Source organism: Polypterus senegalus, chromosome 7, assembly GCF_016835505.1.
Source record: "Polypterus senegalus isolate Bchr_013 chromosome 7, ASM1683550v1, whole genome shotgun sequence".
NCBI lineage: Eukaryota > Metazoa > Chordata > Cladistia > Polypteriformes > Polypteridae > Polypterus > Polypterus senegalus.
Genome location: NC_053160.1, coordinates 123,572,286 through 123,599,401, shown reverse-complemented (window position 1 = coordinate 123,599,401; position 27,116 = coordinate 123,572,286). Strand labels below are relative to the sequence as shown.

The following is a 27,116-nucleotide window of genomic DNA, read 5'->3' as shown; positions in this document are numbered from 1 at the left end:
ATAATGCTGCTCAAAGGCTGTTGTTTTGCAACTGCAAAATTCTTCTTTCTCAGGCCCACTTAATCCAATATGATAGACTTAATATTTAATCACATTAACTTTCATTGTGTAAATTTTTATTTTACTTTTCACTGCAGTGTACAATAATTTTGAATGAAAAACAAAGCAAAAAACAGAAAGAAATACACCAAAACAGTATTGGGAATTGGGATGTCTTATATTTTGAAACATAATTTAGGTTGGTAGGAGGAATGGTGTTTATCTTGGGATACAAACATTCTGCATGGCCATTTCAGGGGAAGCAATTGTATTGCTTTTTGATACTGTACCTATATTCCTGCTTTCTTGTTTATTCTACCAAGTATACACTGCAGGGTCATTTTTGAGGTGGACAGAACAAAATGGCTAAAGCAACCACTATAAAAGAAGCAATAACAAAATGGGAAGAAAGGAAAGGACAGAAGGCTTCTGAAGCACAAGAGGTCGCTTTATATGCTCAGTTTCCCCCCATTGAAAAGATGGATGCCTCTTTAGCTGCATTAGTTAACTGTGAGAAGTTGTCTCTTTCAACAAACTGTATTGAAAAAATTTCAAATCTTAATGGACTCAAAAATCTCAAAATTTTGTCACTTGGTCGCAATAATATAAAGAATTTAAATGGACTGGAAGCTGTTGGAGACATTCTTCAGGAGCTGTGGATTTCCTATAATCAGATAGAAAAACTCAAAGGGATTAATGTCATGAAGAAGCTGAAGGTGCTTTACATGTCAAACAATCTGGTTAAAGACTGGGCTGAATTTGTTAGATTGGCAGAACTTCCATCTCTTGTTGAGCTCGTTTTTGTTGGCAATGCACTGGAGGAGAAGTATTCAGCAGAAGGCACTTGGATAGATGAGGCATCAAAAAGGGTTCCGAAACTTAAAAAATTAGATGGAAATACGATTATCAAACAAGAGAGTGAAGAGGGTGAATGAAACTGCAGGAGCAAGATATGGAATTCAGTATCTGTTATTGTTGTTCGTAGCTCATGAAATATTTAATGTATGTTTGTTTCTTAACCGTTTTGTCTTGTTTTATCTCTGTGTATTATATTTAAATTTGGCAATGGCAAATAAGTGAATATTTATGCAAGCGTGTGCACTGTGTTTGACTGGTGATGCCCACATGAGGTGATTCTGTGTTGTATCCAGCACTACCATCTACAGATGCCACCAACCCTGACTTGAAATAAATTAGTTCAGGAACTGAGTATATGGATATTTCTGTAAATTGTTCTCAGCGAGGTATTTACTCTGAAGTAGCTGTATCTCTGCTCACGTTTTTGCTTGAACCGTTTCTTAATCAAAATCCAGTTTTGACTTTAATCCGATTCTTATCAAAATAAATTTCCTTTTTGTACGTTTATTGACTTGTATTAAACAAAACACCACAGGTGTATTTATAATGTAAATAATTGACCAAATGAGCATAAATCATCAAATCTGATGGTTTAGATAGTTTTAAGAAAATATTAAACAGTGAAGTAGAAAAAACAGCATTTACACCAGGCCTGGTCCACTTCCATACTTTGGCTCAGTAATACGCTTCTCACCGATTTTTTCATTCCTTTTTTCCTTAATAAGCGTATTCCCTGTACTCAGTTTTGTATTGAAATGCATTATTTACCATTACAATGGTGTTATTTTCTTAATGTAATACTTTGTGTATTGACATACTGCTTCATCTCCCAGGTTTGATTCTAGCTGTGGACCCCAATCTGCAGATTTACACTCTTTTGAGGTTTTTTATTTCGTCATGTTCACACAAGAAAACATTCAATTTATCTTCTCAGACATATCAAATCTAATATAATCGGATATCGTATACACAGACTTGTACATAGGAAGGGTTTAGCGTACTATTTTATGCTTTTTGATTTTAACAATTATATTTTATGTGTATAGCTGCTTTAGCATGTCCAGTTTGAAGAAAGCAGAATAAAATGTATTAAATTAACTCTAATGAGTATGTTTTATTCATGCAAATATAATGAAAACTTAATATTTCTGAAAACTTAAAACAGTATATTTATTTTTTTAAATGTAAAATGTGTTGTGTGCAGTCTCTTGTTCTATGCAATGGAAAATATTTGCTGCAAAATATTTCACATAGTTAATATTTTAAAATAGTGTACTCTTTGTGCATCACACTGTTTATCCATTAACATTTGCTTCTGCTAAAAGTAAAAAAACAATCTATATTTAAAAAGCATTATGGTTTGGTGTTTTGAACATGCACACTTTCTGATCAGATTTTCCTATCTTTTGTTTTGAAGATAATCTAAACCATCGAGGTACAGCTACAAATATTCCACAGAAGTGAGTCGCATGAATATATTTTGCTGTCAACAGACTTTATTTCATATGAAAGCAATAGTATGAAAATGTAACGGAGGAAATATTAAAGACATCAGACTCTGCCAACACATTTAACTGCACTGGCTAAACTAATAATTTCAGATGACTCTGATAGGGCACTGAAGAAAAGCACTTAAAGAAGAAAGCTCATCAGCCTGGGTGCATGTCCACCGGTGAGCCTCCGGTAGCGTCCTGGCCTTAGTCCAAGTTACCCCACCTCCAACCTGTGAAAGGGGGAGGATCTGGATCTTTGGGGAGGAGTTGGATGTTTGGGTGGTGTTGGATGGATGCTCATTTACCGTATTTCACACTTTAGATAAACTTACAGAGGTGGGTAAAGTGTGCCAGATGGTGTTGCAATTGACCCCAGGTCAGTGGAGTGAGCCAGAGGTGGTGGCTGGAAGCCACAAAATATTGGAGCAAAACTGCATAGTGACCAAAGATGATGATAGCAGATTTGACTACAAAGGAACCAATAGTGGGCGGCATGGTGGCACAGTGGGTAGCGCTGCTGCCTCGCAGTTAGGAGACCCAGGTTCGCTTCCCGGGTCCTCCCAGCGTGGAGTTTGCATATTCTCCCAGTGTCTGCGTGGGTTTCCTCCCACAGTCCAAAGACATGTAAGTTAGGTGCATTGGTGATTCTAAATTGTCCCTAGTGTGTGCTTGGGGGGTGTGTGTGCCCTGCCCGGGGTTTGTATCCTGTCTTGTGCCCTGTGTTGGCTGGGATTGGCTCCAGCAGACCCCTGTGACTCTGTAGTTAGCATATAGCAGGTTGGATAATGGATGGAACCAACAGTTCTTTTAGGGGGCCAGTAATCACCAATGTTTCCAAGTTATTTCAGTACTAAAGATGCTGATTTTCATGAAGCGCTTCATTTTTCACTGTGCTGGCATCATTTGGCCTTTTGTTTTTTATTTCCTTTCCTTACCATTATGAGCTGACAAATGTGAAGATGTTTTGCTTTTAAAAATATATATATATGCATATCAGGCAGCAGTCATTAAACTGTTGGTAGTCTATTACTGAAGGCAAGGATGGATCTTAAGTTAGTGGGCCCCTTAGCCAAACAATACTTCAGGGCCCCCCTTTTCAAACCCCTGCAACAGCCAGAACCAAACTAAAGACATGTACCATAAAATACATTGTTCAACCAAACACCAAGATTTATTTGTATTTGTAGGATATCAAGTTGAATTGACAGCAAATACTATGCCATTTACACAACAGTGATTTGCATTAGGATTGCGTGAAGGGCTGGCAATTGCTGAAAAACACAATACATGTTTTACATTCGATAATAAAACACAGTAAAAAGTCCACAATAACACATTTTGCATTTTTGCAAAGAAAATAACACAATTATCAATTGGCTGCCTTCCTTCCCCACTAGCAATCACAAAATCCGGTCACTAGTTCGGTTGAACTGAGCCAAATGCACAGTGTGCTGCTGGATTTTGCTGATGCATAACCTACGGAGTTGCTGCTGGCACTGAGGTGTACTGAAATGATTCTGCTATAAACAACATCCAAGCTGTCAGCATTTTAACTGTTTACTTGCCTCCCTCAACCTATCAACACAGGCCAGCTTAACCTGGTATGAAAACAGTACTAATCACAACTAGAAAAAGTGAAGAATAATAATTAGTAAAACATTTGTCTCAAGACTCTGTGCTTATTGCCAAGGCCTATGTCTGTCACTGATGCTGGTCAGTCAAACCGCTGATTGTTAAATATTCTCAAACATCTGTCAATTAGAGTACATCTCACCCGGTCACATGAAGCATCCTTCCAAAATGCTGGGTTGGTTGTGCTATAACACAAAAACCCTAACCCTAACTATCATCTCTACTCCTCTCTCTGTAACTTTGTGGCTGGAGGTAAAAATGTTTGACATTGACTTTAGTTCTATTGATCCTCATCATCATTTAAGATTTAGCTTATGCTAAAGTTAGATCGATCGTCAGCTAACTTTGTTTTCACTGATACATTAAAAAGGAAATATGAAGAGATTGGTGGTACTTCAAGTTGGACCACTTTATCTTTTAGAAGTTCTTTCTAAACTTCTTTTTTGTTGCTTATTCCTGCAACCCAGCACACTTGTACATGCTACAAACATCTGTCATTTAACTTTTCTCTTTTTTTTTCCATTCTTTTAGTTTGTTAATGTCACCCCTATAATCACTGAAGTCTTTGGAACAGGGCAATGCTGAAGTTTTAAGAATCTCCATTCGCCATTCCTTCTCATATTTATGTTTAATGAGTTTTTAACAGTGTATTAAATGTAATGGCAACTACTCCACTCAATTTGTGGAACTGTCAAAAAATCCATTTGCACGTTTATGGGTATATAGGGTCATCATTGTCAAGTATACAGAATGCATCCATCCATCTTCTAACCCGCTGAATCTGAATACAGGGTCACGGAGGTCTGCCGGAGCCAATCCCATCCCCAGGGCAGGAACCAATCCTGGGCAGGGTGCCAACCCACCGCAGGACACACACAAACACACCAAGCCCAATTTAGAATCGCCAATCCACCTAACCTGCATGTCTTTGAATTGTGGGAGGAAACCCACGCAGACAACATGCAAACTCCACGCAGGGAGGACCCGGGAAGCGAACCCGGATCTCCGAACTGCGAGGCAGCAGCGCTACCACTGCGCCACCGTGCCGCCCTATACAGAATGCAGTGAAACATTTTATTGTTCTCTAATGCCATTAATGACTGTTGTGATGTGGGATTTTACATATAACTTGATAAATGTTTTGTATGTCTTTATTTATAATTTAGGCAAACCAATGTAATTTAGAGGTACCTTGGTGAGAGGCATTCTTGTTTATCCCCCCCCATGTTTACGACTTTTCTTTGTAATTTTACGACAGGATTTGGGGGATGTGTCTTAAACCAGTTTTCCCCCACACAAAGCCAGGTTAGCTTAACATATGGTCGTGGGGGGTGGGGTGGGCAGTTGCAGGTGTTAAATGTACTATTGCTCCCATTGGTCTGAGATATGGCTGTTTGGAATTGGCTTGTCTCAGAGGCCTTTAAGTACCATGATGTCCTATTGGTTCTAGGAATTGGAGAGAACATCTATAAATGTACTTGCTCAACCACATTCTCTCTCTCTGACTGACATATGATGAAGAAGCATCTCTCTTGCTAACCTGTGATGATGAAGACAACACAATGAAGAGCACAGCTCAGCAGCCATATTGAACAGACATGTGGCTGAAAGCTGAGCACCAACTATGCCTTAACTAGAGACATTTTAAGTAACTACAAGTCTGTGTGCCACCTGAATTACACATCACCATTTTATCAGGTTGTATGGTTGCCAATATTCAAATGTACTTTGCATTTTGTTATTATTTATGATCAGTAATACATTATTTTATGTGTAACTTAACTCCTGCTTGTCTTTTTACTACATCTAATTGCCTGAGGTTATAGATATAGAAGGGAAGGTGGGAATAAGTTATATAGAATAATATCTTATATACAGTGGTAAGTCTGTGAGATTAGGTATTCTAAGGCTACATATTAATAATACAATAGGGGACAGTAGAGCAATATATATATTACTCTACCAAGATAAAACAATGACTATCCATTTTAACTTGAAACTTATGAAGACCCAAGAGGAGACAAAACAATAAAGCTTTCAAAGAAAAGAATGCCATAACAACTGTGGAACATGGAGGAGGCTCAGTTATTTTTGGGGCAGAATTGCTGGGTCTGGGCCAGGAGTGCCTTGTGTGCAAGGAACAATGATATCTCGAGACTATCAAGAAATTCTGGAGCGAAACGTACTGCCCAGTGTCAGAAAGCTTTGTCTCAGTTGCAGGTCATGGATTCTCGAACAGGTTAATACACAGCTAAAAGTACCAGAGAAAGGCAAGGAATAAAACATTGGACTAATCTGAAGTAGCCTTCTATGAGCCATGATTTGAAGGCAACAGAGACACAGAAGATGGTATGCGAGACCTTTAAATGTATCGCGTCATTACGATGGGGATATGCAACACTTGTATTGCCTATGTGAGAAATGGATGAAGAAAAGCACCATAAAGGCATATCAGCATTTAAGTTTGATGATTTGCTCCACCACATTGAACCATTTATCAGACATCAAAGCACCCACATTAATCCTGTTGGCACTGCAAGCCTTCCAGCACATGTTGTTAGTGAACAATGATGCTGACATCACATACTAAAACTTGAACACACATATTTAAGTTTGATGATTTGCTTTTTACCTATCAACCTATCAATCATCCCAAATAAAATGACCATTTGTGTCATAGTCATCTCAGACAATAACTTTGTCTTGGTGTCTGTGAGATGTTTAGGCCACATATTGATTGCTATGAATCGTGGATCAAGGAAAGCAGTGTCAGAGTTTGGGCTGTGGTTAGTCATCTTCATATACTCCCACACTCTATTTTTGATTGAGTGGGTCAAATCACTGCTCTTCTCATGTGTTGCAAGTGTTTTCATCTTCAACAGATGAAGTACTGGTTGCACATAAGACACACTAAAATAGTCCTCTCCAGACAGTGCCTCTGTAGATTCCTGAAGAAGTTTCACTGCCTTATTCACTGACTTAAGTACCTCTTTGTCCTGCCATATTGGAACCACGTGGCATGTCTTTCTGTCATCAGAGAGGACTTATGACTGTTGCTCTAGAACACAGCTCACTAATAGGCGGTCCGGGTCTGGACCCAGACATATCATTGAGTTTTATTTAGTTTTGTCGGAGATTACATTTTTACCAGCAACTCTTTTCTGACACCGCTACTCAGCGAAAGGGACATCCTACGTGTCTCTGATCGGCCAGTACTTGTTGCCTTCGTGGGTTCGAGTTGTTTGGTTTAAGCATGAAGATTGATATTAGTCAACGTGAAGGCAAGAATGTCAGCCAATCACAGGCAGAGTAGGGCGGGCCTTCACTGAGTAGAGGAGCGGAAAACCTGCATTCTGAGTGAAAACAGCTGGCACTCTTGTGGCAGCGGTAGTGACATGGAGAGAAAAAATATACCGGAGTGAGAAGACGAGAGAGAGAAAAGCGACAAAATAGTCAATGTGCCATGGCTTTTGCTCAACAGCGGAAGCTTGACACTGAAAACCAGGTTTTTAATCCGGAATGGACCGAGGCAATTATGTTCATACTAACCGTAGGAAGCTTGAAACCACCGTGTCCCATCCACTCTGTGCAGTGGTTAAAAGCGGGAATGTGAAACACCGCTATGAATCTAAGCACAACATTACATTTGAGAAAAGTTACCCACTAAATTTACTATTTAGGATACAGAAAACAAGCGATCTTAAAGCCAACTAACGATCGGGTCAGCAAAGATTTTAACACATTTACTGGCCAACAACTCGCTAACGAGACTTCCCTCAGAGATGCATGGATTTTGGGACGTCACAAAAAAGCATTCAGTGATGAATATCTTCACACATGCATGATGATGGCACTGACACCATTCCAGCCTAGATTTAAAATCGTGGCAGACCAAGCAAGAGCTCATTTCTCTCACTGAACAAGAGAAAATAGGCAGTGGGATATGAGGGAATGAAGGAGGGGGAGATACGTTCACCTATTTAAAGATATTCAGATTTACTGTGAAACTGGTTATGCCTGTTCAGTTGTGCACATATTAAAAACACATATATATTTTATTTTATATGAGGCCAAGTCTTTTTTTTGTTGAAACGTTAAAACTTATTATTGTTATTATTATGAAAGTACTTATTATTTATAATTCTCAGTTGAATGTCAAAGTTACCTTGCCTTTACTTACTTTTACTGTTATTTATTTTTCTTATGTTACTGTATGTAGCCCTCCAGAGTCCAGAGTTGCACTGAGAATAAATATTGTTGAAATGGCATTGAACTTTCTTTGTTTGATTTGAGTCATTGACTTCACACAATGCAGATGTTGATACAATGGCAATGCTACTTCGACATATATGAATTAATTGTAATGTAAAAATTATAATGCAACTTAAACATGATGATACTGCGGACCTGTACATGAGGAAATTTTCTCTATCTGGACCTCCTTAAATCATAATTGACTACCCCTGCTCTAGAACGTGCTCAGCCATTTTCTGCCTTGTGCCACATGTGCCCTGGGCACTCTATAATCAGACAATACTCAGGGAAATTGAATCCCTCTGTGCAGTCTTCAGTGCCACCTTCTTTTTCCAAATGTGGGAGAAATGTCCCACCAGCTTTCTGCACATCCCTGCAGCACAATCAATGTCACCTTTAACAGCATTTTCTGAAAATACCAGAAGCAGGAAGGAAAACCTGAGTGAGTTACAATCCATATTGAAGTTACATTTGCAAAAACCAAAACAACATTTCCAAGTTTTGTTAACATTGATGCATATAGGCTGTATGTTAGCTCTAGTTTGTCCCTATCTAAAAGCAGTATGCTGGATTGTTAAACAGGGGAAATATTGATTTACATGTGCTCCTTGCCTATAACACAACATTTTCCATCCATCCATTTTCTAACCCGCTGAATCTGAACACAGGGTCACGGGGGTCTGCTGGAGCCAATCACAGCCAACACGGAGCACAAGGCAGGAACCAATCCTGGGCAGGGTGCCAACCCACCGCAGGACACACACAAACAAATTTAGAATCGCCAATCCACCTAACCTGCATGTCTTTGGATTGTGGGAGGAAACCGGAGCGCCCAGAGGAAACCCACGCAGACACAGGGAGAACATGCAAACTCCGCGCAGGGAGGACCCGGGAAGCGAACCTGGGTCTCCTAACTGCGAGGCAGCATCGCTACCACTGCGCCACCGTGCCACCCACACAACATTTTAAATAAATAAAATGATCAAATCAGATTGCAGCAAAACTTAATTACAATCTAGGTCTTGGGGTGCAATTGCCCACAACATTAAACAACAGGCAGTAGTGTACTTTAGGAAAAGATAGAAAAAAAACAACTTATGTGACTATTGCCTTTGTTTTACCTTAGCTCAGGGATCCAGTTTGTTAGCCACTCTGGTCTGTATTTGCCAGTACACTTGAAACATTTACCTACAGTAGATAACTACTTAGCACTCATGTTAAGTCTCCCAAAAAGTGTCTGCCTAAACATAAGTAGTAATAATAGAACAGCAAACTTTTTAACTCTGCATTACTCTGTATTACTAGCCAGTTAAATTTTCCAAAATAAAATAAAAACTGACAGTGAGGGTTAGGGTTAGGGTTTTGTCTTTGTCCAAAACACTGAAGTCTGGGCCAGTCATTTACTTCAGTAGCTTTGATCATGTTTTTCATATTGTCAGTAGTAAAACACGCCAGCCCAGGGGTGGCAAAGTCATTCCTGGAGGGCCGCGGTGGCTGCAGGTTTTTGTTCCAACCCAATAGCCTGATAAGGATCACTTACTGCTCAAGTAACACCTCTGCTTCATTTTAGTCGTCTCACTCATTAAGAACTTGAACCCTTATAGCTTATTTTAGTCTTAAACAGCTATATTCTCGGTTTTTGATTGCTCCTCATTAGCAATAAGATGCAAATGACTAAGGAAAGCAGCAGTTCTCCATTTAGCGTATTTCCATTTCCACCTGTGTGTATTTATCAGGCACTATTGGGTTTAATTAAATACTTGGAAGGAAAGTGAAGAGCAAAAAGTGAAGCACTGAGAAGAACTCGTCTGTTTTAGACTTCAAATTATTTGGATGATATCCTTAGAAAGGAAAAATGAGAATGACCTAACATGGCAGAGTTAAAGCACTAACAAACCAGAAAATGTAATTTTTGGCAAGGATTGTTTTCGAATTAAGCAACTGGGTTGGATCAAAACCCTGCAGCCACTGTGGCTCTCCAGGATGGACTTTGCCCAGCCCTGCACTAGTCCATCTTCATGTGAGATTAATAAAAATGGATGGATGGCCAAAATAGCAACACATGGTTTGTGAAAAAGGTGGGTGTTATCTCTGTAAGAGACTAATTTCACGCACTTCTATAAAATGGCCTAGAAAAGGTCTGGAGTCAGGTATGTGAAGTGGTCAAGGGCTTACTGGGTGTTGCAGTGACGAAGTTAAAATCCATGTCCCTCATATGTCCACTTTTACATGGTATGTTTTAATTATTTAAATGGTTTTATTCTTTATGGAGATTTTAAGTATTTTTGTACATATGTATATATACAAACCCCAAATCAGAAAATGTTGGGATGGTATGAAAAAAAAATACAAAAAGAAAAAGACGCAGTGTGTCTTAAATTTACTTTGACTTTTGTTTCATTGCAGACAGTATGAACCCAAGATATTTCATGTTTTTTCTGGTCAACATCATTTCATTTGTTAATAAAAATCCATTCCTGCATTTGAGGCCTGCAACAGATGGTGACGCTCATTTTGGAAATCAATGGCTGCTTTAGAGATGGTTCAGATTTTGTCTTCACTCTGGCTGTGCTGTTTTAACATTTCTGTGAACAGCACTATTCGTACTGCTCTTTATAAGTGTCCCTTATATGGTGGAACAGGTTTGTTGTGTTTCCACTGAAAGAATCTACCTCCACTTGACACGATTTGCCAAATACCTGAGTTTGTAAATAGTTTTTCCATTTAAAGCCAAAGTGCTGCCATACAAACGATCTGCTAACTCGTTTGGGAAGCAAATCTTCTGCTTTTAAGCCAGACTTTTTGGTCTCCGGTATATCCATGCTGTTGCTGCCTTTGCCAATAAATGAGTTGGTGGACACTGACTGCTTATGCATATGATGACATTGTTTGCTAGGAGTGTCAGGAGAGTGAAAGAGATGCTGCTGTCCGCCTTTTAGTTTGTTATTCAGTTATTTATATAATTTAATTGTAGCTTAAGTTTATCAAAGCTATATATTTATGTTTGATAACATAACGTTTGTAATAATTGCATGCATGCATGTAAAATGAGCACATATGTATATGTGCATGTGTGAGAATTACACATGCTTTTTGGTTGTTGTAATATTTAGACTGTGAAATAAAGTGTTCCAGCAAGTGAGAAACTGTGTGCTTCATAAATACTAAATTTGTTGATGAGAATGGCAGGAATTTTACTACCACCAACACCTCCTTTCTTACCTTTACCTGGTGATGCTCCTGTGCCCTGAACTAGCTGATTTCAGTCTTTTCAAACCTCTCTGATTGTGCATGGCTTGAACATACGTGACGTATACAAGCATGACATCTTGCTTCTTTGTTTGGGCATGGAAGGGCAGCATGTTTTTCATATATTGGGCTCAACTGACTCGTATGGTGCAGCATTTGTGGCACTCAAGAAACACTTTTATGGAACACACAGCATTCTTTTATGGCAGTTTCACTTTCGTAAGTGCAGCCGTGCTATGGGGATTAGCAGGACACTGCAATTTTGGTCTGCTTCAGAACAAGATTAGAGGTCAGCTGATAGAGAATGCATAGTGCACCTGATAGGGAGAGATCATGAATGCAATCTTATGAGAGAGAAGGTGATGGAGATTACATGCCAGGTTCGATCAGCAGTGTAGAATGCGGCACAACCGACAGCAGCTCCTCCTTTATCAGTGCAGACATTACAACTAGCCTTTGCTGATAACTATACTGAGACAGCTGCCCCAGTCCTGGAAGCATGGAGAAGCACCACTATTTACAGGGACCCAAATAGTCTAGCATGAGTGTAGAGATGTAGGAAATGGAACAGAATTAAACAATTTTGCAAGATGCGTTCATCCATCCCTGGTGCTTGTATCTGGACATCTCTTAGCTTCACATTCAACACCAGCATCCATCCATGTAGTGCACTCTTGTTCTCATAACTTCAAAACCTGTGCAGTATATATATACCCCAGGCCAACAGATGGAGCCCTCCCTGCAGTATGGAGGTGCCCCGAAGACCAGCAGGGAGTCATGGACTATGTAATTTTTTATACCAGACCCTGCTGGATACCACAGGGGCCGCAAGAGGGAGCTGCAGGGAGGACCAAACATTTATTTATGCCCTTTACCCCGGAAGTGCATCAGAGGAAGAGCGACATGCTTCTGGGGTGAAAAGAAAAGGACTTGTACCTGACCCGGAAGTGAAAGAGTCACATGGACTGGGGATTGGGAAACATTTCCGGGTCTGGTACTATAAAAGGACTATGGGAGCTCCCAGACGGCGAGCTGAGCTGGGTGGTAGGAGGGCAACGCGTCTGGGAGTGGAGGATTGGTTTATTGTAGTGTATTGTATAATTTAATGAGTATTGTGGAGGAGAGGGTGCTTTGTGCACTGTGGCAATTTAATAAAGTCGATTATTGGACTTTTACCTGGTGTCCGGAGTTGTGGACAGGGGTTCAAGGGAGCGATAGTGCCCCCTATCTGTCACTATATATATGGGATGTGTGCATCACTTTGCTTTTGGATACAGGAGATAAAGTGTCTGTTCTTAATTATGCTATACACAATCAATTTTATTCTCACCTTTGCAAAGGCCATTTATAGCTATGGCTGGTTATTGTTACACTAAAACTGATGTCTGAGAACTTTACTGTTCCATGTTTGTTATTGAACAAGATCTCCTTCTAAATTTTGCTTTCATGTTACAAAGCAAGGAGCCAATATTCTGGGTATCGACCTTTTCCTCACCCTTGGATTTACTGTGCATGATTACAATGGTGCATAAATCCTGCAAGTTACTTCTAATGGTGTAGGATGCACAAGCCCAGACGTATCCATACACAGTTGAAATAGCCTGTGGATTAAGGAATTATAGAACCAGTTAGTGCACCACCCTGGATCTACAGTCTAGTAATTGCACATAAAAAGTCAGGGGGGCTGCATCTCTGTATTGACCTTTTTGCAGTTAACAAGGCTGTGGTCTCAGGCAAATACCCACTGCAAACAGCTGAAGAAATTAAATCTCAATTTTGTGGTTCTACAATCTGCACTAAATTGGATATATGGATATAAAGTTTGTGGTCTCGTATTTTGGCAATGGCTCATGAGAGTCACCAAGGAATTCTGAAGATGAAACCTAGGTGCAGAAATTGGGTATTGTGGCCAGGTATTGACACTAATATAAAGGTCTTTGTTAAGGATTGCTCTGCTTGTCTTGTTAGTAGGAAGACAGGGTTACCTAATCCTCCACTATTTCAGCCCCTTCAGTGGCTAGCACACCCATGGGAGCACCTGCAGCAGTGCTCCTCCCCACCATCATTTTTTTGTAGTCATATATGATCTGCACTCTAAGTGGCCTGAAGTTGGTCCAGTGAGCACAGTCATTTCAAAGACTGTGTGGTGTATGGCCGGGGCCCTTGCCCAGCCAGGATGCCTCCAAGTTTGAAGGACAGGGGGAGGGAGTGTATCCAGACCAGTACCTCCCCCAGAACACTAGATGGCAGCCCCCCTGGGTTGCAGTGGTGCCTCAGACTCCTGTAGGGCTCCATGGGAATTAGAGTTGGATACAACCCTGTTAGGATCCGTGGGCACCATCAGGGGGAGCTGCAGCAGCTGCTGAGCCCTGGAGTGCAGATCTTCCACCACACCCGGAAGTGCTGCCAGAAATGCATCAATGAGCACCTGGGGCATGTCTTGGTGCCGTATAAAAGGAGCCAGCAGACACTACTTGGGAGTCTGAATTAGGAGGAGGGAGATCAAGCTTGCCAGGAGGAGTGGAAGAGAAAAAAAATTGAGAAAGAAGAAGAAAAATCTGTATTGTGCTGGACTGTGTTGTGCTTGTGGGAAAAGGGGGGAGGTGTTTCCCATGAGGAAAAAAGGAAAATAAAAGCGTGTGCTTGTACTTGTGCCTCTGTGTGTGTCTGTGAAGGGTTTGGGTGGCGGTGTGCCTGCTTGGTGGTCTGCAGCTGTAATTGATGAACTGTAGGCTCTGATAGCCTGTTTCGGACTTTTATTTGTAATTACAACTGACAATGGGCCTCGATTCATCTCAGCAAAATTCACATCATTTCCAAAGAATCATAGTATTGAACATTGCAAGACAGCTTATTATAACCTTCAGGCAAATGGATGGGTGGACAGATTTAATCAGTCGCTTAAAAATGGTATCAGAGCACATCTTGCTCAAGGTTGAAATTTTTATACTGCCCTCAACCAAAACCTACTTTACTACTGCACAACTCAAACACTCAACCACTGGGAGATCACCAACTAAGTTAATGATTGGTTGGGAACTTCCACTTCCTTTAGATCGTCTTTGTCCAATGGCTTTAGGCCATTCTGCACCCTCAGAAATTGCCAAAGTCAGACGAGGGCAAAAGAAAATGAAACGGCAATTTGATCAGCTTCAGAGTAAAGTCGCCCAATATCAGTGTTGTTGAGAGTACGGAATGTACATTGTGCCAATAAGCCACACTCTTTTCATTCTTTGTTTCATCAAATTACCAGGCAATTGGGCCCAGTCACATTTCTGCTACAGGATGGCTCTCAATGGCATGAATGTTCCCTGCAAAAAGTGTCAGCACCTGACCTGACAATGCCAGGGTCTTAGTTTCATAGTACACATTTTAGGTCAGCACCTCCACTAGATGACAGCTTTAGCAGTGCGTTTGAACTGGCACCCCAGACCTCCCAGCCATCAGTCGCTTGGCAGCTATGGCCCCAGCAGGCTTGTCAATGCCCAGGCTAATCACAGGATTTTGTTACATCCTTTAATACTTGACTTTTAGGAAGGGGGAATGTTTGATAACATAACATTTGTAATAGTAATTGCATGCAAACCTGGAAAGTGACCACATATGTGTTTGTGCTTGTGTGAGAATTACATGCACTTTTTGGTTGTTGCGATATTTAGATTGTGAAATAAAGAGCATTCTAGAAAGTGAGAAACTGTCTACTTCATAAAATATAGCAATTTAATGCAGCAATGTGTTTATCACAGAAATTACTTATTGCAGTAATGATAAAAATGGAATAAATTATTCAACATTAATTTTTATTGTGTTTCAATCTGGTGTATTATCTGTTATACTAATTTAAAGATTTGTGTACCCTGTATTAATCTTTATTTAGTCTTTTATGTTGTGTCACACGTGTCCATGGAAGATGGTTTATAGGCTCAAATAGTGTTATTTCTCAGCCAGACTAGGGGTTGGTGCAGGCATTTGATCCTTTCTCCTCTTGTCCCTCTGCAGACCAGCTGAAGAACTGATGGTGTCACTTCTGGCACCTTTTGATGACATCATCTTCCAATACCCAAAACCCATTTACCTTCCTCATTAATTCCTGTTCTGGCCTCCCTAACTCCACCTCTTCCTCTAATCCACCATATTTATAGCCCAGACATATCCTGGTAGTTATTTCGTTTTTGAACTCTGCCTTTTAAAGATGTGCTTTCTTAAATTTCTGATTTTTCAGTGTACAGGGTGGGTATCCCCGTATCTTTTTCTGTCTGCTGCCTGTTTTTTTACCACAGCAGATATTATTTATATCCAATGTTGTATATGTCCTGTTGTAAATTCTAAATTCTTATAAAGTGCTTTGAACATTGCAAAAGTGGTTTATACATACAATGTATTATTATTAATTGGACATTACAAAGAGAAAGGAGTTGGTGGTGGACTTTTAATATGCCAAGAACAGTTTGAAATCACCTCTACGGGTATTACCACCTTATCATGATGGAGAGGTTTGAGTGCCCCTCTGAACCCTGGAAGCTATGTTGTCCAGAGCAGAAACCTCTGGTAGGGCCCCCCAATGCTAAGTTGGTGCCAGGTGAGGGGTTAGACAAAGAGCAATTCATAGCCCCTAATAATTCAGCTCAGTAAATTATGGAGTTACCAGGGCCTTTTCATGGAGCCAGGCCTGGGAGAAGTGCGTGCAGGTGAGCATATACCACGGACTCCAGTCGGACACAGCCCAAAAACTTAACATGAGACTGCCCTCCTGTATACTCGCCACCTGCAGAAGGAACTGGAACCGGGTGTAATGTGACCTGGGTGGCAGTTGAAGGCCTTTGCCTTGGCAGACTGGAACCCAGACACATAAACTGACTCTTGGAATATCATGTCTCTTGGGGGGCGGAGTTTGAGGGTGAGGCAGAAGGCAGAGAGCTACTAACCTAACTTGATATAGTTGGGCTCACTTCCATTCACTCACTTGGTTCTGGAACCAACCCCCTCAAAAGATGCTAGACTCTACTTTACTTTGAAGTTGCTTGGGGAGAAAGGCACAGGGCAGGAGTGGGCTTCTTATTGAGTCCTTGCCTGACTGATGCTATATTGGAGTCTGCCCCAGAGAACAAGAGTGCTGCCTCTGTGCGGCTAAAGGTCATGGAGGGAAGGACTCTGACTGCCATGTATCCCTATGCACCAAATGTCACTTCGGAGTACCAGGCCTTTCTGGAGTCACTGGAGGGGATCCTGGAAAGGGTCCCAGGTGGGGACTCCATAGGTCTACTGGCAGTCATCCCACGTGGGTAATGATGGAGAATTCTGGAGAGGTGTGATTGGAATGAACAGCCTCCCTGTTTTGTTATTGGACTTCTGTGCTAGACATTGTTTGTCCATAATGAATACCATGTTCAGAGATAAGGTGGCTCATAAGTTACTTGGTACCAGAACATCTTAGGCCAAAGATCTAAGATACTGTTTGAGATTTTCATGGACAGGATATTAAGGCACAGCTGGGGAGGGGAGGGGGTCCAGTTTGGTGGCCTTAGAATTGCATCATTGCATTTTGCAGATGACACGGTCCTGTTGGCTTCATCGGGCTGTGAACGCCAGCACACATTGGGATGGTTTGTGACCAAATATAAAGCGGCAGGGATAAGGATAAGTGGACTGTCCTCTCAGAGTGGCAGTGAGTTACTACCTCAAGAGTTTAAGTACCTCAGGGTCTTGTTTATGAGTGAGAGGATAAGGGACAATGAGATCAACATATGGATTAGGGCAGTGAGTGCAGTTATGTGGTTGCTATACTGATCTGTAATGGTGAAGAAGAAGCCGAGTCAGCAGGGTGGCTGGGCTCTCCCTTAGAGATCGAAGTGTTTCATGCATCTCATATGGATGCCTCCTGGATGCCTCTCTGTGGAGGATTTCTGGGCACGACTAGATAGGAGCAGACCCCAGGAAGAACCAGGGCTTGCTGGGAGGATTATATCTCCCAGATGGCCTGGGAACGCCTTGGGATCCCACAAAATGAGTTGGCAGTGGCGGGGTTAAAGGACGTATGGCTCTACTGCTAAGACTGTTGCCTCTGGGACCCGGCTTTAGGTAAGCGGTGGAAAATGAATGAATGAGTTTGAATCAGTTATCTTGATACACGATGAAGGAAAGTTGTGAAAGACTAATAAATATCTAGAGGTCCATCTGAGTAATAGATTGCAATTTATGGAAAGCAAAGGTGTGTGGCACAATAAGGGCGAGAGAAGGCAGTTCTTTCTGAGGAGAGTCAGATCTTTTTTTATTAAATTTGCTAGAATGTTTTACCACTCCATAAAAATGTGCCCATTTTTTTCTGGATATGATTGGGTACCTAACAACCCTATATTTCATTAAATGGATCAGAGAATTTTATGTTAATTTGTTATGTTATTTGTTGTTAAACATAGCTGGTGAAATCTGACATTGCTGTGTGTATTATCATTGTATTTAGCAGTGCAATAACAGATGTTTTCAATCATAAAAAAGTAACTTTAATAACTAGAAAGTATAAGTTAGAAGGTGTCTAGATTAGCATGCCAAAAATCATTAATAGATTTTAAATAAATGTATGTAAAAATGTTATATAGGACTAAATGTTGGGGTTACAGTTTTCTAGTAAAACAAGATATTTCGTTTAGTTTAACACAGGGTGCATTGCTGTAACAAAGGATTATCTATCTGTTGATCAATTTTCTGAAAACACTTACCTAATTTAGAGTCACGGAGAGAAAAGTGGAGGAAGCTGTTAGAAAAGACAAGACAAGAACCAGCCCTATATGGAGTACTGTACTAGTTAATTGTAGATCTCTATTGCTCAAACTCATTCTCACTAACATAAGAACAGTCCTGACCTACCCATCTTTGAGTTCTCATGGAAAACTAGAGCACTCAGAAAAGAGCCCTCATAGACATGTGAAGAATGTGTGACCTCCATCATGGTGAGTTGATAAAGATTTGAGCCCAAAACTCTGGAACTGTGAAGCAGCAATGCTATCTACTGCATCTCCATATCTGTTCATGTACTGGCCTTTCCCATTTACAAAAGAAAATATGTATAGTGTTAATATTTAAGTGATGCCTTTGTCTAAGACAATTTATAATTTCCGAATACATTACAACTGTTAGAAATACTGTGTTTATAGTTGAATTACAATGAGGCTGAAGCAATGAATTCAACTGGGAACATTGTGATTTTAGGAACAGTGTGTTAACCATACTGCCTGCCAGCTTGTATGCCAACAGTAGGCATTAAGACGTGTCAGAGTTTTTTGTCATTATAGTGCAGATATTTGTTCAAGCATCACTTAATTTTTATTTTGCTTCTCCAATTGAGGTTCTGAGTTACATTACATACATTTAAAACATCTTTTTGTTAAATTAAAATTACTGCCATTTTTCACTTAATGCTTCAGTGATGTAATTTTAACCTTATCAGAAAATAAATATAGAAAATCAATAACACAACAAAAAAAACCGAATTAAAACCTGGATGATAACATGGATGGATACTATCAATTAAGATACTAAGACAAGAGATGCACTACAGGAGCCGTAAGATACTCACCTTTAAAAAATGATTGTTGTATAATGGTTTTGGTAACTTAAGACTTTTATTTTGATACATTCCAATAATATGAAAATGTGGGTGTTGCTTATTGTTACTAGCTTCACAATAAATCCACCATAAGATTTGAAGACATGAAATGAATCGATTCAGGGCTACAGAAATAGGCGAAGACAGCAGACAGTGTTCATAATTAGAGTTATCATCAGGGCTACTTAAAAGGAAACAAACCAAAAAAAAAAAGCTGGAGATAGATTCACTGTAAAGAAGCTTTTTTTCCAATAGAGTTAGGAAACACCAATATTATTAATGGAAAACAAAAGCAGATCTTTGATTCAGAGTCAATTTGGGCTCATTAACTATAGCAAAAAATATCTTACAGCTGAGACATTTGGATTTAAAATCAATGCTTCTGCAACCAACATGAAGAAGAAACAGATCTGGACCTTGGAAAAAGATTCTAATGACTCAAATGTTGTTTTTTTGAAAAGTCATTTAGGAAGGTACTTGGCAACAGATGAATATGGAAATGTGACAGGGAACAATGCGAGTCCTTATTTCAATTGTAGGTTTATTATTGTCGCTCATGATGATGGTTGCTGGTCTCTACAGTCCGAACCTTACAAACGCTATTTAGGGGGTACTGAAGAGAATGTTACATGCTTTGCTCACACAATTACAGCAGGGGAAAAGTGGAGTGTCCACATTGCTATGCACCCTCAGGTTAATATTTACAGTTTCACCCGCAAAAGATATGCTCATCTCAATTTCAAGCAGAATGAGATTGCCATAGACAGAGATGTGCCCTGGGGGGTGGATTCTTTGATTACATTAGTTTTTCGGGACCAGAGATACAATATCCAGACTTCAGACAATCGGTTCCTGAAGAATGATGGAACACTGGCTATGAAGCCCGATAAGAACACTGGTTTCACTCTTGAATTCTGCTCAGGCAAAGTGGCATTTAGGGACTGCAATGGTAAATACTTGACTCCTTCTGGACCAAGAGGCACCATGAAATCTGGTAGGAATACCAAAGCTGGAAAAGATGAGCTATTTCTCTTGGAGCAGAGCTATGCACAAGTAGTGCTTACTGCTAGTAATGAGAAGAATGTTTCTACAAGGCAAGGATTGGATCTTTCTGCTAACCAGGATGTGGAAGGAGATCAAGAAACCTTCCAAATGGAGATTAACAAGGAGACAAAAAAATGTGCTTTCCGAAATTGCAACGGGAAGTACTGGACTCTGACTGCTAATGGAGGTTTGCAGTGTACTGCATCTGAAAAGAATGCAGAGTGCTACTTTGACATAGAGTGGCACGGAAAAAAAATCACTTTAAAAGCTGTCAATGGAAAATATGTGGCAGCTAAAAAAAATGGACAATTAGTGGCAACAATTGACATTGCAGGAAAGAGTGAAGAGTTTCTGATGAAACTAATTAACAGACCACTCATTGTGCTGCGTGGAGAGCAAGGCTTCATTGGCTGCAGGAAAATAACAGGAACGATTGATTCAAACCGTTCCTTCTACGATGTTTTTCAGCTGGAATTCCATAATGGAGCCTATAGTTTTAAAGATTCAACTGGAAAGTACTGGATGATTGGCTCTGAATCTAATGTGGTCAGCAGCAGTGACTACCCAGTGGAGTTCCTTTTGGAGTTTTGTGACTTTGATAAATTAGCAATCAAAATAAATGGAAAGTATCTCAAGGGTGATCAAACAGGGGTGCTTAAGGCTTCAGCAGGCTCTATTGACAGTTCAGCTCTCTGGGAATTTTAAAGGTGTAATGACATGTGCACATTGTCTTCCTCTATGTGAAACATGCAATGAAGGAAAACGATGAAGTGTGTGTGGACTGTGCTATATTGAGATTTAGAGTTCAGTTTTAATTAGTTATTACAAGCAATTGTATCTTAAAGAATCTTTTATCAGAAACCAAAATTATTTCATGTTTCTAGACTAGAATTTAGATTGCTGATTTATTATTGGTAAAGAATTGTTACGATATTGAACAGAAAATATGTAAACAATGTAACTACATGGCTTTTGCCTTTTTTTAGTATAATTGCATAGTATACAGCAGAATGAAATAGTTTGATAAAATAAGGCTGGTAAATAATTATAATATGCATTATTACAATTAAGGCTTGTATTTAGGATTTCCTAGTAGGTGTGCTGGTGTTAATATAACTAACTTAATTCTCACCTGTTTATACTACAGTTTTTTTTGTCCTAAAAAGCCATATTATCTGTATTCATTTCTCCTCTGTGGGTGTGGACTGTTTCCTATTTTTAAGGTTTTGAAATAAAGTAGATTTATAGGAATGTGCTTCTAATATATGATACCCATGGAAAAGAATCACAAGCAATGTTTGCTCCAGCACATAGAATTATATAAAAACAGTACCAGATTCATAATTTCAAAACAGAAAAAAAAATTATCAGTGCTAACAAGTTTATAGGGATAGTAACACAGAATAGAAAATCTACAAAAAATATGTAATGTAATGAAAAGCTAAATCAAATCTGAAGATAAAAAAAAACGAATACAAAGTAACCAAAAATATTTGCAGGACTACAAGCAAATGAAGTTTAAATAAAAAATCGGTGATTGGACTCCCCTAGACTTTCTAGTATACTCAGATATGGATATTCAAGGAGTAAACCACAAGACAGTGATTATATTTTTATATTAAGATTATATTTTATATTATTATAAAAGTAAAGTTGAATAAATCAGACTCTGCAGCTGCATGAATAAAAGGTAAAGTACCACGTCTGGTTAATGAAAATAGCCCAAAAGGTGATAGTAGTCTACGTTTTGTATGCAAAATTTGGTTGACGTAAGAGAAAGCGGACTCAAGTTATTGTCTTTACACACACACGCACACGCACACACACACGTACACAAATACACACACAGACATACGTACATAATTCCAAAAATGATATTTTCAGACTTGGGGAGGTCTAAAATGTTGGGATTCATCAAAATCTCAAAATGGAATTTTTGGAGGATTCCAATACTTTCCCTATACTTTGTATAGATTGATACTTTATTAATCCCAAGGGGAAATTTACATACTCCAGCAGCAGCATACTGATAAAAACAATATTAAATTACAGATTGATAACAATGAAAGTATAACAGACAGACAATAACTTTGTATAATATTAACGTTTACCCCCCCGGGTGGAATTGAAGAGTCGCAGAGTGTGAGGGAGGAACGATCTCCTCAGTCTGTCAGCGGAGCAGGGCAGTCACTGCAGTCTGTCGCTGAAGCTGCTCCTCTGTCTGGAGATGATCCTGTTCAGTGGATTCCCCACGATTGACAGGAGCCTGCTCAGCGTCCGTATGAGAAAGTACAAAAATAAAAACCTAGGGAGTAAATTCTCCTGAAGTCAGAGACGTACATGTAAAAATAAAAGATCTGCTTAAACAAAATAGATTACATTTAATAGCTGGAAATTGACCCACATGTAGATGTTAGCATGTGTAGAAATCATTACAAGTAAGACATTCTGTAGGGATTTATTACTTTAGGCACATGTTAAACAGAAAAAATGTTCTTTAGACCTAATTAGACATTATCCTTTTGGTTAGAGTTTCATTTGTGCACCATATTTTCTGCACTAAAGCAACATATTGCAACATACTGCTTTTCGACTACTTTTCATTTCAACTGTTTTCCTCATATACAGGTATATATACATTCCAGAGTAGACAAAAGGCTGGAATATTGTTTGAGTTGGTGAGCTGAAATAAGATACATTTTTAGTCTCTACCATCAGCCAACATCTGGGGATAATTGTGGAGCTAGCCCTCTCAATTTTACCTTCTAACAGCAGCTAATCAAGATAGGGTAACATCTGTTCAATCTTGCCAGAATAAGAGAGCCATGGAAGGATGTCTGGTTTATACTTCGTTACAAGAACACCAACTCTGCTAATCATGTCATGTCATTTTCTAACCTGCTTAATCCAGACCAGGGGTGTTGGGGGTGGTTGGGTGGTTGGAGCCCGTCACACCCAGCATAGGATGCATGGCAAGAACATTGCCGGACAAACAACCACACACATACCAACACACCAAACACACACCCCTAGGCTATTTTAGCTTTGCCAATTCATCTAACCTGCATGTCTTTGGACAGTGAGAGGAAACCACCACAGACAATACAGACTCTACACAGGGAGGACCCATGATGGTGAGGCAGCAGTGCCACCACTGCTCTATTGTGCTACCTCTGATAATTATGCTGAGGCAAATATGAGCAACAAACTTGCAGGCTTTGACAACTATTTGAAAGTAAACTCCAATCCAATGAGCAGACGCTACATAAACCCTTACACTAGTTGAGCACTCTTTGCTTTCTGATGTAATCACACATATAATCATACAGTATGTATAAGTAACCCTGTGTGACTGTTCAAAATCCTGCTCTGAGCCAGTGAAAGAACCCATATTAGGGTAAAGTAAAAAAATACTTACTTAAAGGTGAGAATCTGGATGCCTAAGCCCTGCACCATTAAAACAGGTACAAATCCAAAGCTATATAATACATTGACTTTTTTTATTTTTTCTTAAGCTGCTTTTTATGAGATAAGATAAATTCAAACCTTAAGTAGCTAGAAAACAGTAAAACTGTTACTATGTTGCTTACCATGTTGAGCTGTTACTGAATCACAAGGTTAGCAATAACTGTGTCAGGTGAACTTATGTTTTGAGTATAAATAAAATAATAATAAAATTAATTGAAAGAGCCTTTTCTCAGAATGTAATACCTTAACCTCATCCATAGTGGTGCATCAGAACAAGAGAAAAACCAACAATGATTTTACTTTCATGTCATGTGTCTTTTGTTTTTTCAGCTCTGATATTTTATTTTTTCTGACCATGTGTATCTGTAGTGCATAATAAATATGAGTAATTATCTTATTTTAATTATGTCAATACATTATATTAATCTCAATTCACAAAGAAAGGCAAAGACCATTTATTTCTAATTCTTACTGAAAAGCGTCTTTAATTATTGACTTGGGTTGTTTTTTTTTTTAAATTTGTTTATAGTTAGAAAATAGGAATGGCCAATATGGCATTAAATAAGTGATCAGTGCACTTTTTCATATTAATACTTTATATTAATACTAAGATGAATTTTCTAGTCATGTGCTGGAAATCAGTGTACAATATATTCCTGAGTAAAAGAGTATGACTGAATAGTTTTAAACTGGAGCCTTCCCATTTCATTAGATGACATATTGACATAGATTTTAATGAATCTGTTTAGGATGTTGCTTGACTGAGGTAGTGGAGTAATGAATTTGATACAGAAATAATAATGTTGTCTGGTTGATTTGAAAGAGAGCTCCTATAGTATGAAAAGATGGGGGTGTTTTTCAAATTTATACAAACTCATACAAGGCTTCTTTCAAGATTTTTTGCTTAGTAAAATTAGTATTCTTTGTACGTAGTTTTCGTATGCGTTATTAATTTGTAAACTGAAAAGAGAATATGGAATTTAATCATTTTTAAAATAAACTCAAGAATGGATGGACATCATATAATATGATTTCAGCTCAGTTCAGTTTTTTGTCATAATATTTTAAATGTAATAAAAACTCTTAATTGCTTGCACTAATGGTGCAGAAATATCAGAATGTAGCACATACATACTACAACAGCTTAGTCCTGCAAACACAGATCACCAAACAAAGCAAAGGCGACAGGTCGGTCAGTCAGTCAGTCATTGTCCAACCTGCTATATCCTAACTCAGGGTCACGGGGGTCTTTGAGGTGATTCTTTGAAAAAAATTACCCTAGGATGCAGTTAGAAGCTGAAAAAGGCAGAAAAGGCAGCCCCTGATGTATATGTATGTATATATATATATATATATATATATATATAGAGAGAGAGAGAGAGAGAGAGAGAGAGAGAGAGAGAGACAGAGATGACTTAAAAGGAATGTTTTATGGTGAGTCTTTAGTAGGCAAGTGGACAAGCCACCCACAGGATAGACAAGAGTTCAAGACTTGTGTAATCGGCCTCAGAATAGTTTGTTATCTTTGTTTATGTTTTACTTTGTGTTCTCCATTTTCTATATTGTGCCCTACCTTTATTTTATGTTAATAATCAGCTGTGTTCCATGGCTCTGTCCACGTATTAGTGAAACAGGACAAACATTAAAAATCAATAATAAAAAAAAATGTAATTCTGGCCAAGTGGAAGGTAGGTACACTCCAATGGCCAACGTTGGCACTGTATCTGATCATGTTCAGTTCTGATGAGAGAGCGTCCCCTGTGTGGGGAGAAAAGCATGTGGCCATTATACCTCTGGCATTCAGCAGCTACCCTCTAAAATACATGTACTGTAGCTCTGATCTCTCTCTCAAAAGTATCAAAAGTTACTCCTTAAAAATCCGTAGATGATAATGTCTGTTAAACAAACTGTAAACACTAGCTAGGCAGAGGCAAGGTACGCTCCAACAATTGGCGAGAGGTAGACCAACTCAGTGGTGCATGAGTGAGGAGGGCCTTCTCCCCCTGCTCATGGCCTGCAGCCTCTCTCTTGGATTCGTGCAAATAAATTGGTACCACAAGCGAACTATGATACTTAGCTCAATGAGAGAAGTTGCAAAGTCAACTGGAATGTTCAAGCTGGAGCCCGGCCGGGACGCCCAGGAGGACGAGAGGAGGGCTTGTGCCTCCTCCAGACCGCGAGGGGGCGTCTGTCCTGGTTAGGTTAGGGGCCTCGGGTAAACGGCTTGGAAGCCCAGCCCTGTAGGGACCCGTGGCCACTGCCAGGCGGCGCCCCAGTGCCTTATTATTCCGGGAGCCCGGCACTTTCGCCACACCAGGAAGTGCCGGGGGGAAGACGACCGGGGACACCCGGACAGCTTCCGGGTGCGCAGCCGGCACTTCCGCCACACGGGGGTGTGTCCGCGGGAGATTGCCAGGAAGCAGTTGGAGCCCATCCGGGTTCCTATAAAAGGGGCCGCCTCCCCCCGGTCATTAGTGGAAGTCGGGTGGAAGAGGACGGAGCTGGAGTGAGGACTGGAGGCGGCCAGGAGGAAAAGAGAGGCACAGGATTGTGTGGCCTGGACATTGGGGGAATCAGTGCTGGAGGCACTGGGGTTTGTGCACGTGATTATTGTAAATATTATTGTAAATAAACAGTGTGTGGTGGAAACAAAGATGTCCGTCTGTCTGTGTCCGGGTCCAAGTTCACAATATATATACAGTACAGTCCAAACGTTTGGACACACCTCCTCATTCAATGTGTTTTCTTTATTTTCATGCCCATTTACAGCACTCCATCATTCCCCTTTCTTGGTCAAATAGCCCTTACACAGCCTGGAGGTGTGTTTGGGGTCATTGTCCTGTTGAAAAATAAATGATCGTCCAACTAACATGACTTCTGCACAACAAAACTGCTGGTCCCAACCCCATTGATAAAGCAAGAAATTCCACTAAATATCTCTGATAAGGCACACCTGTGAAGTGAAAACCATTTCAGGTGACTACCTGTTGAAGCTCATCGAGAGAATGCCAAGAGTGTGCAAAGCAGTAATCAGAGCAAAGGGAGGCTATTTTGAAGAAACTAGAATATAAAATATGTTTTCAGTTATTTCACCTTTTTTTAAGTACATAACTCCACATGTGTTCATTTATAGTTTTGATGCCTTCAGTTAGAATCTACCAATGTAAATGGTCATGAAAATAAAGAAAACACATTGAATGAGGAAGTGTGTCCAAACTTTTGGCCTGTACTGTATATTGTGGAAGTTGACCCGGATACAGACAGGCAGACATGTTCATGTCACCCACAAACACGTTTATTTACAATATGTACAATAATAAGTGCACCACAAACCCCCAAAGTCCTGGCCACACAATGCCTTCCTTTCTTCAGGCCGTCTCCTTGCCTTCTCCAGCTCAGTCCTCTCCGCTCCCGACTCTCGCCCTGAATGAAGGCAGGCGGCCCCTTTTATCATGACCGGATGAGCCCCAGGTGCT

General features: G+C 39.9%; 2 protein-coding genes across 2 annotated transcripts; both read left to right on the top strand.

The window, feature by feature from the left end:
• Window positions 1-401: 401 nt before the first annotated feature.
• LOC120532188 (dynein light chain 1, axonemal-like) lies at window positions 402-974 on the top strand. Its single transcript, XM_039758052.1, has one exon. It carries the CDS (start codon window positions 402-404, stop codon window positions 972-974), a length of 573 nt encoding a protein of 190 aa, XP_039613986.1.
• Window positions 975-13,945: 12,971 nt separating this feature from the next.
• On the top strand, window positions 13,946-20,877 carry LOC120532187 (fascin-like). The gene is made up of 2 exons (XM_039758051.1): window positions 13,946-13,962; window positions 19,422-20,877. Exons 1-2 carry the CDS (start codon window positions 13,946-13,948, stop codon window positions 20,875-20,877), a joined length of 1,473 nt encoding a protein of 490 aa, XP_039613985.1.
• Window positions 20,878-27,116: the final 6,239 nt, after the last annotated feature.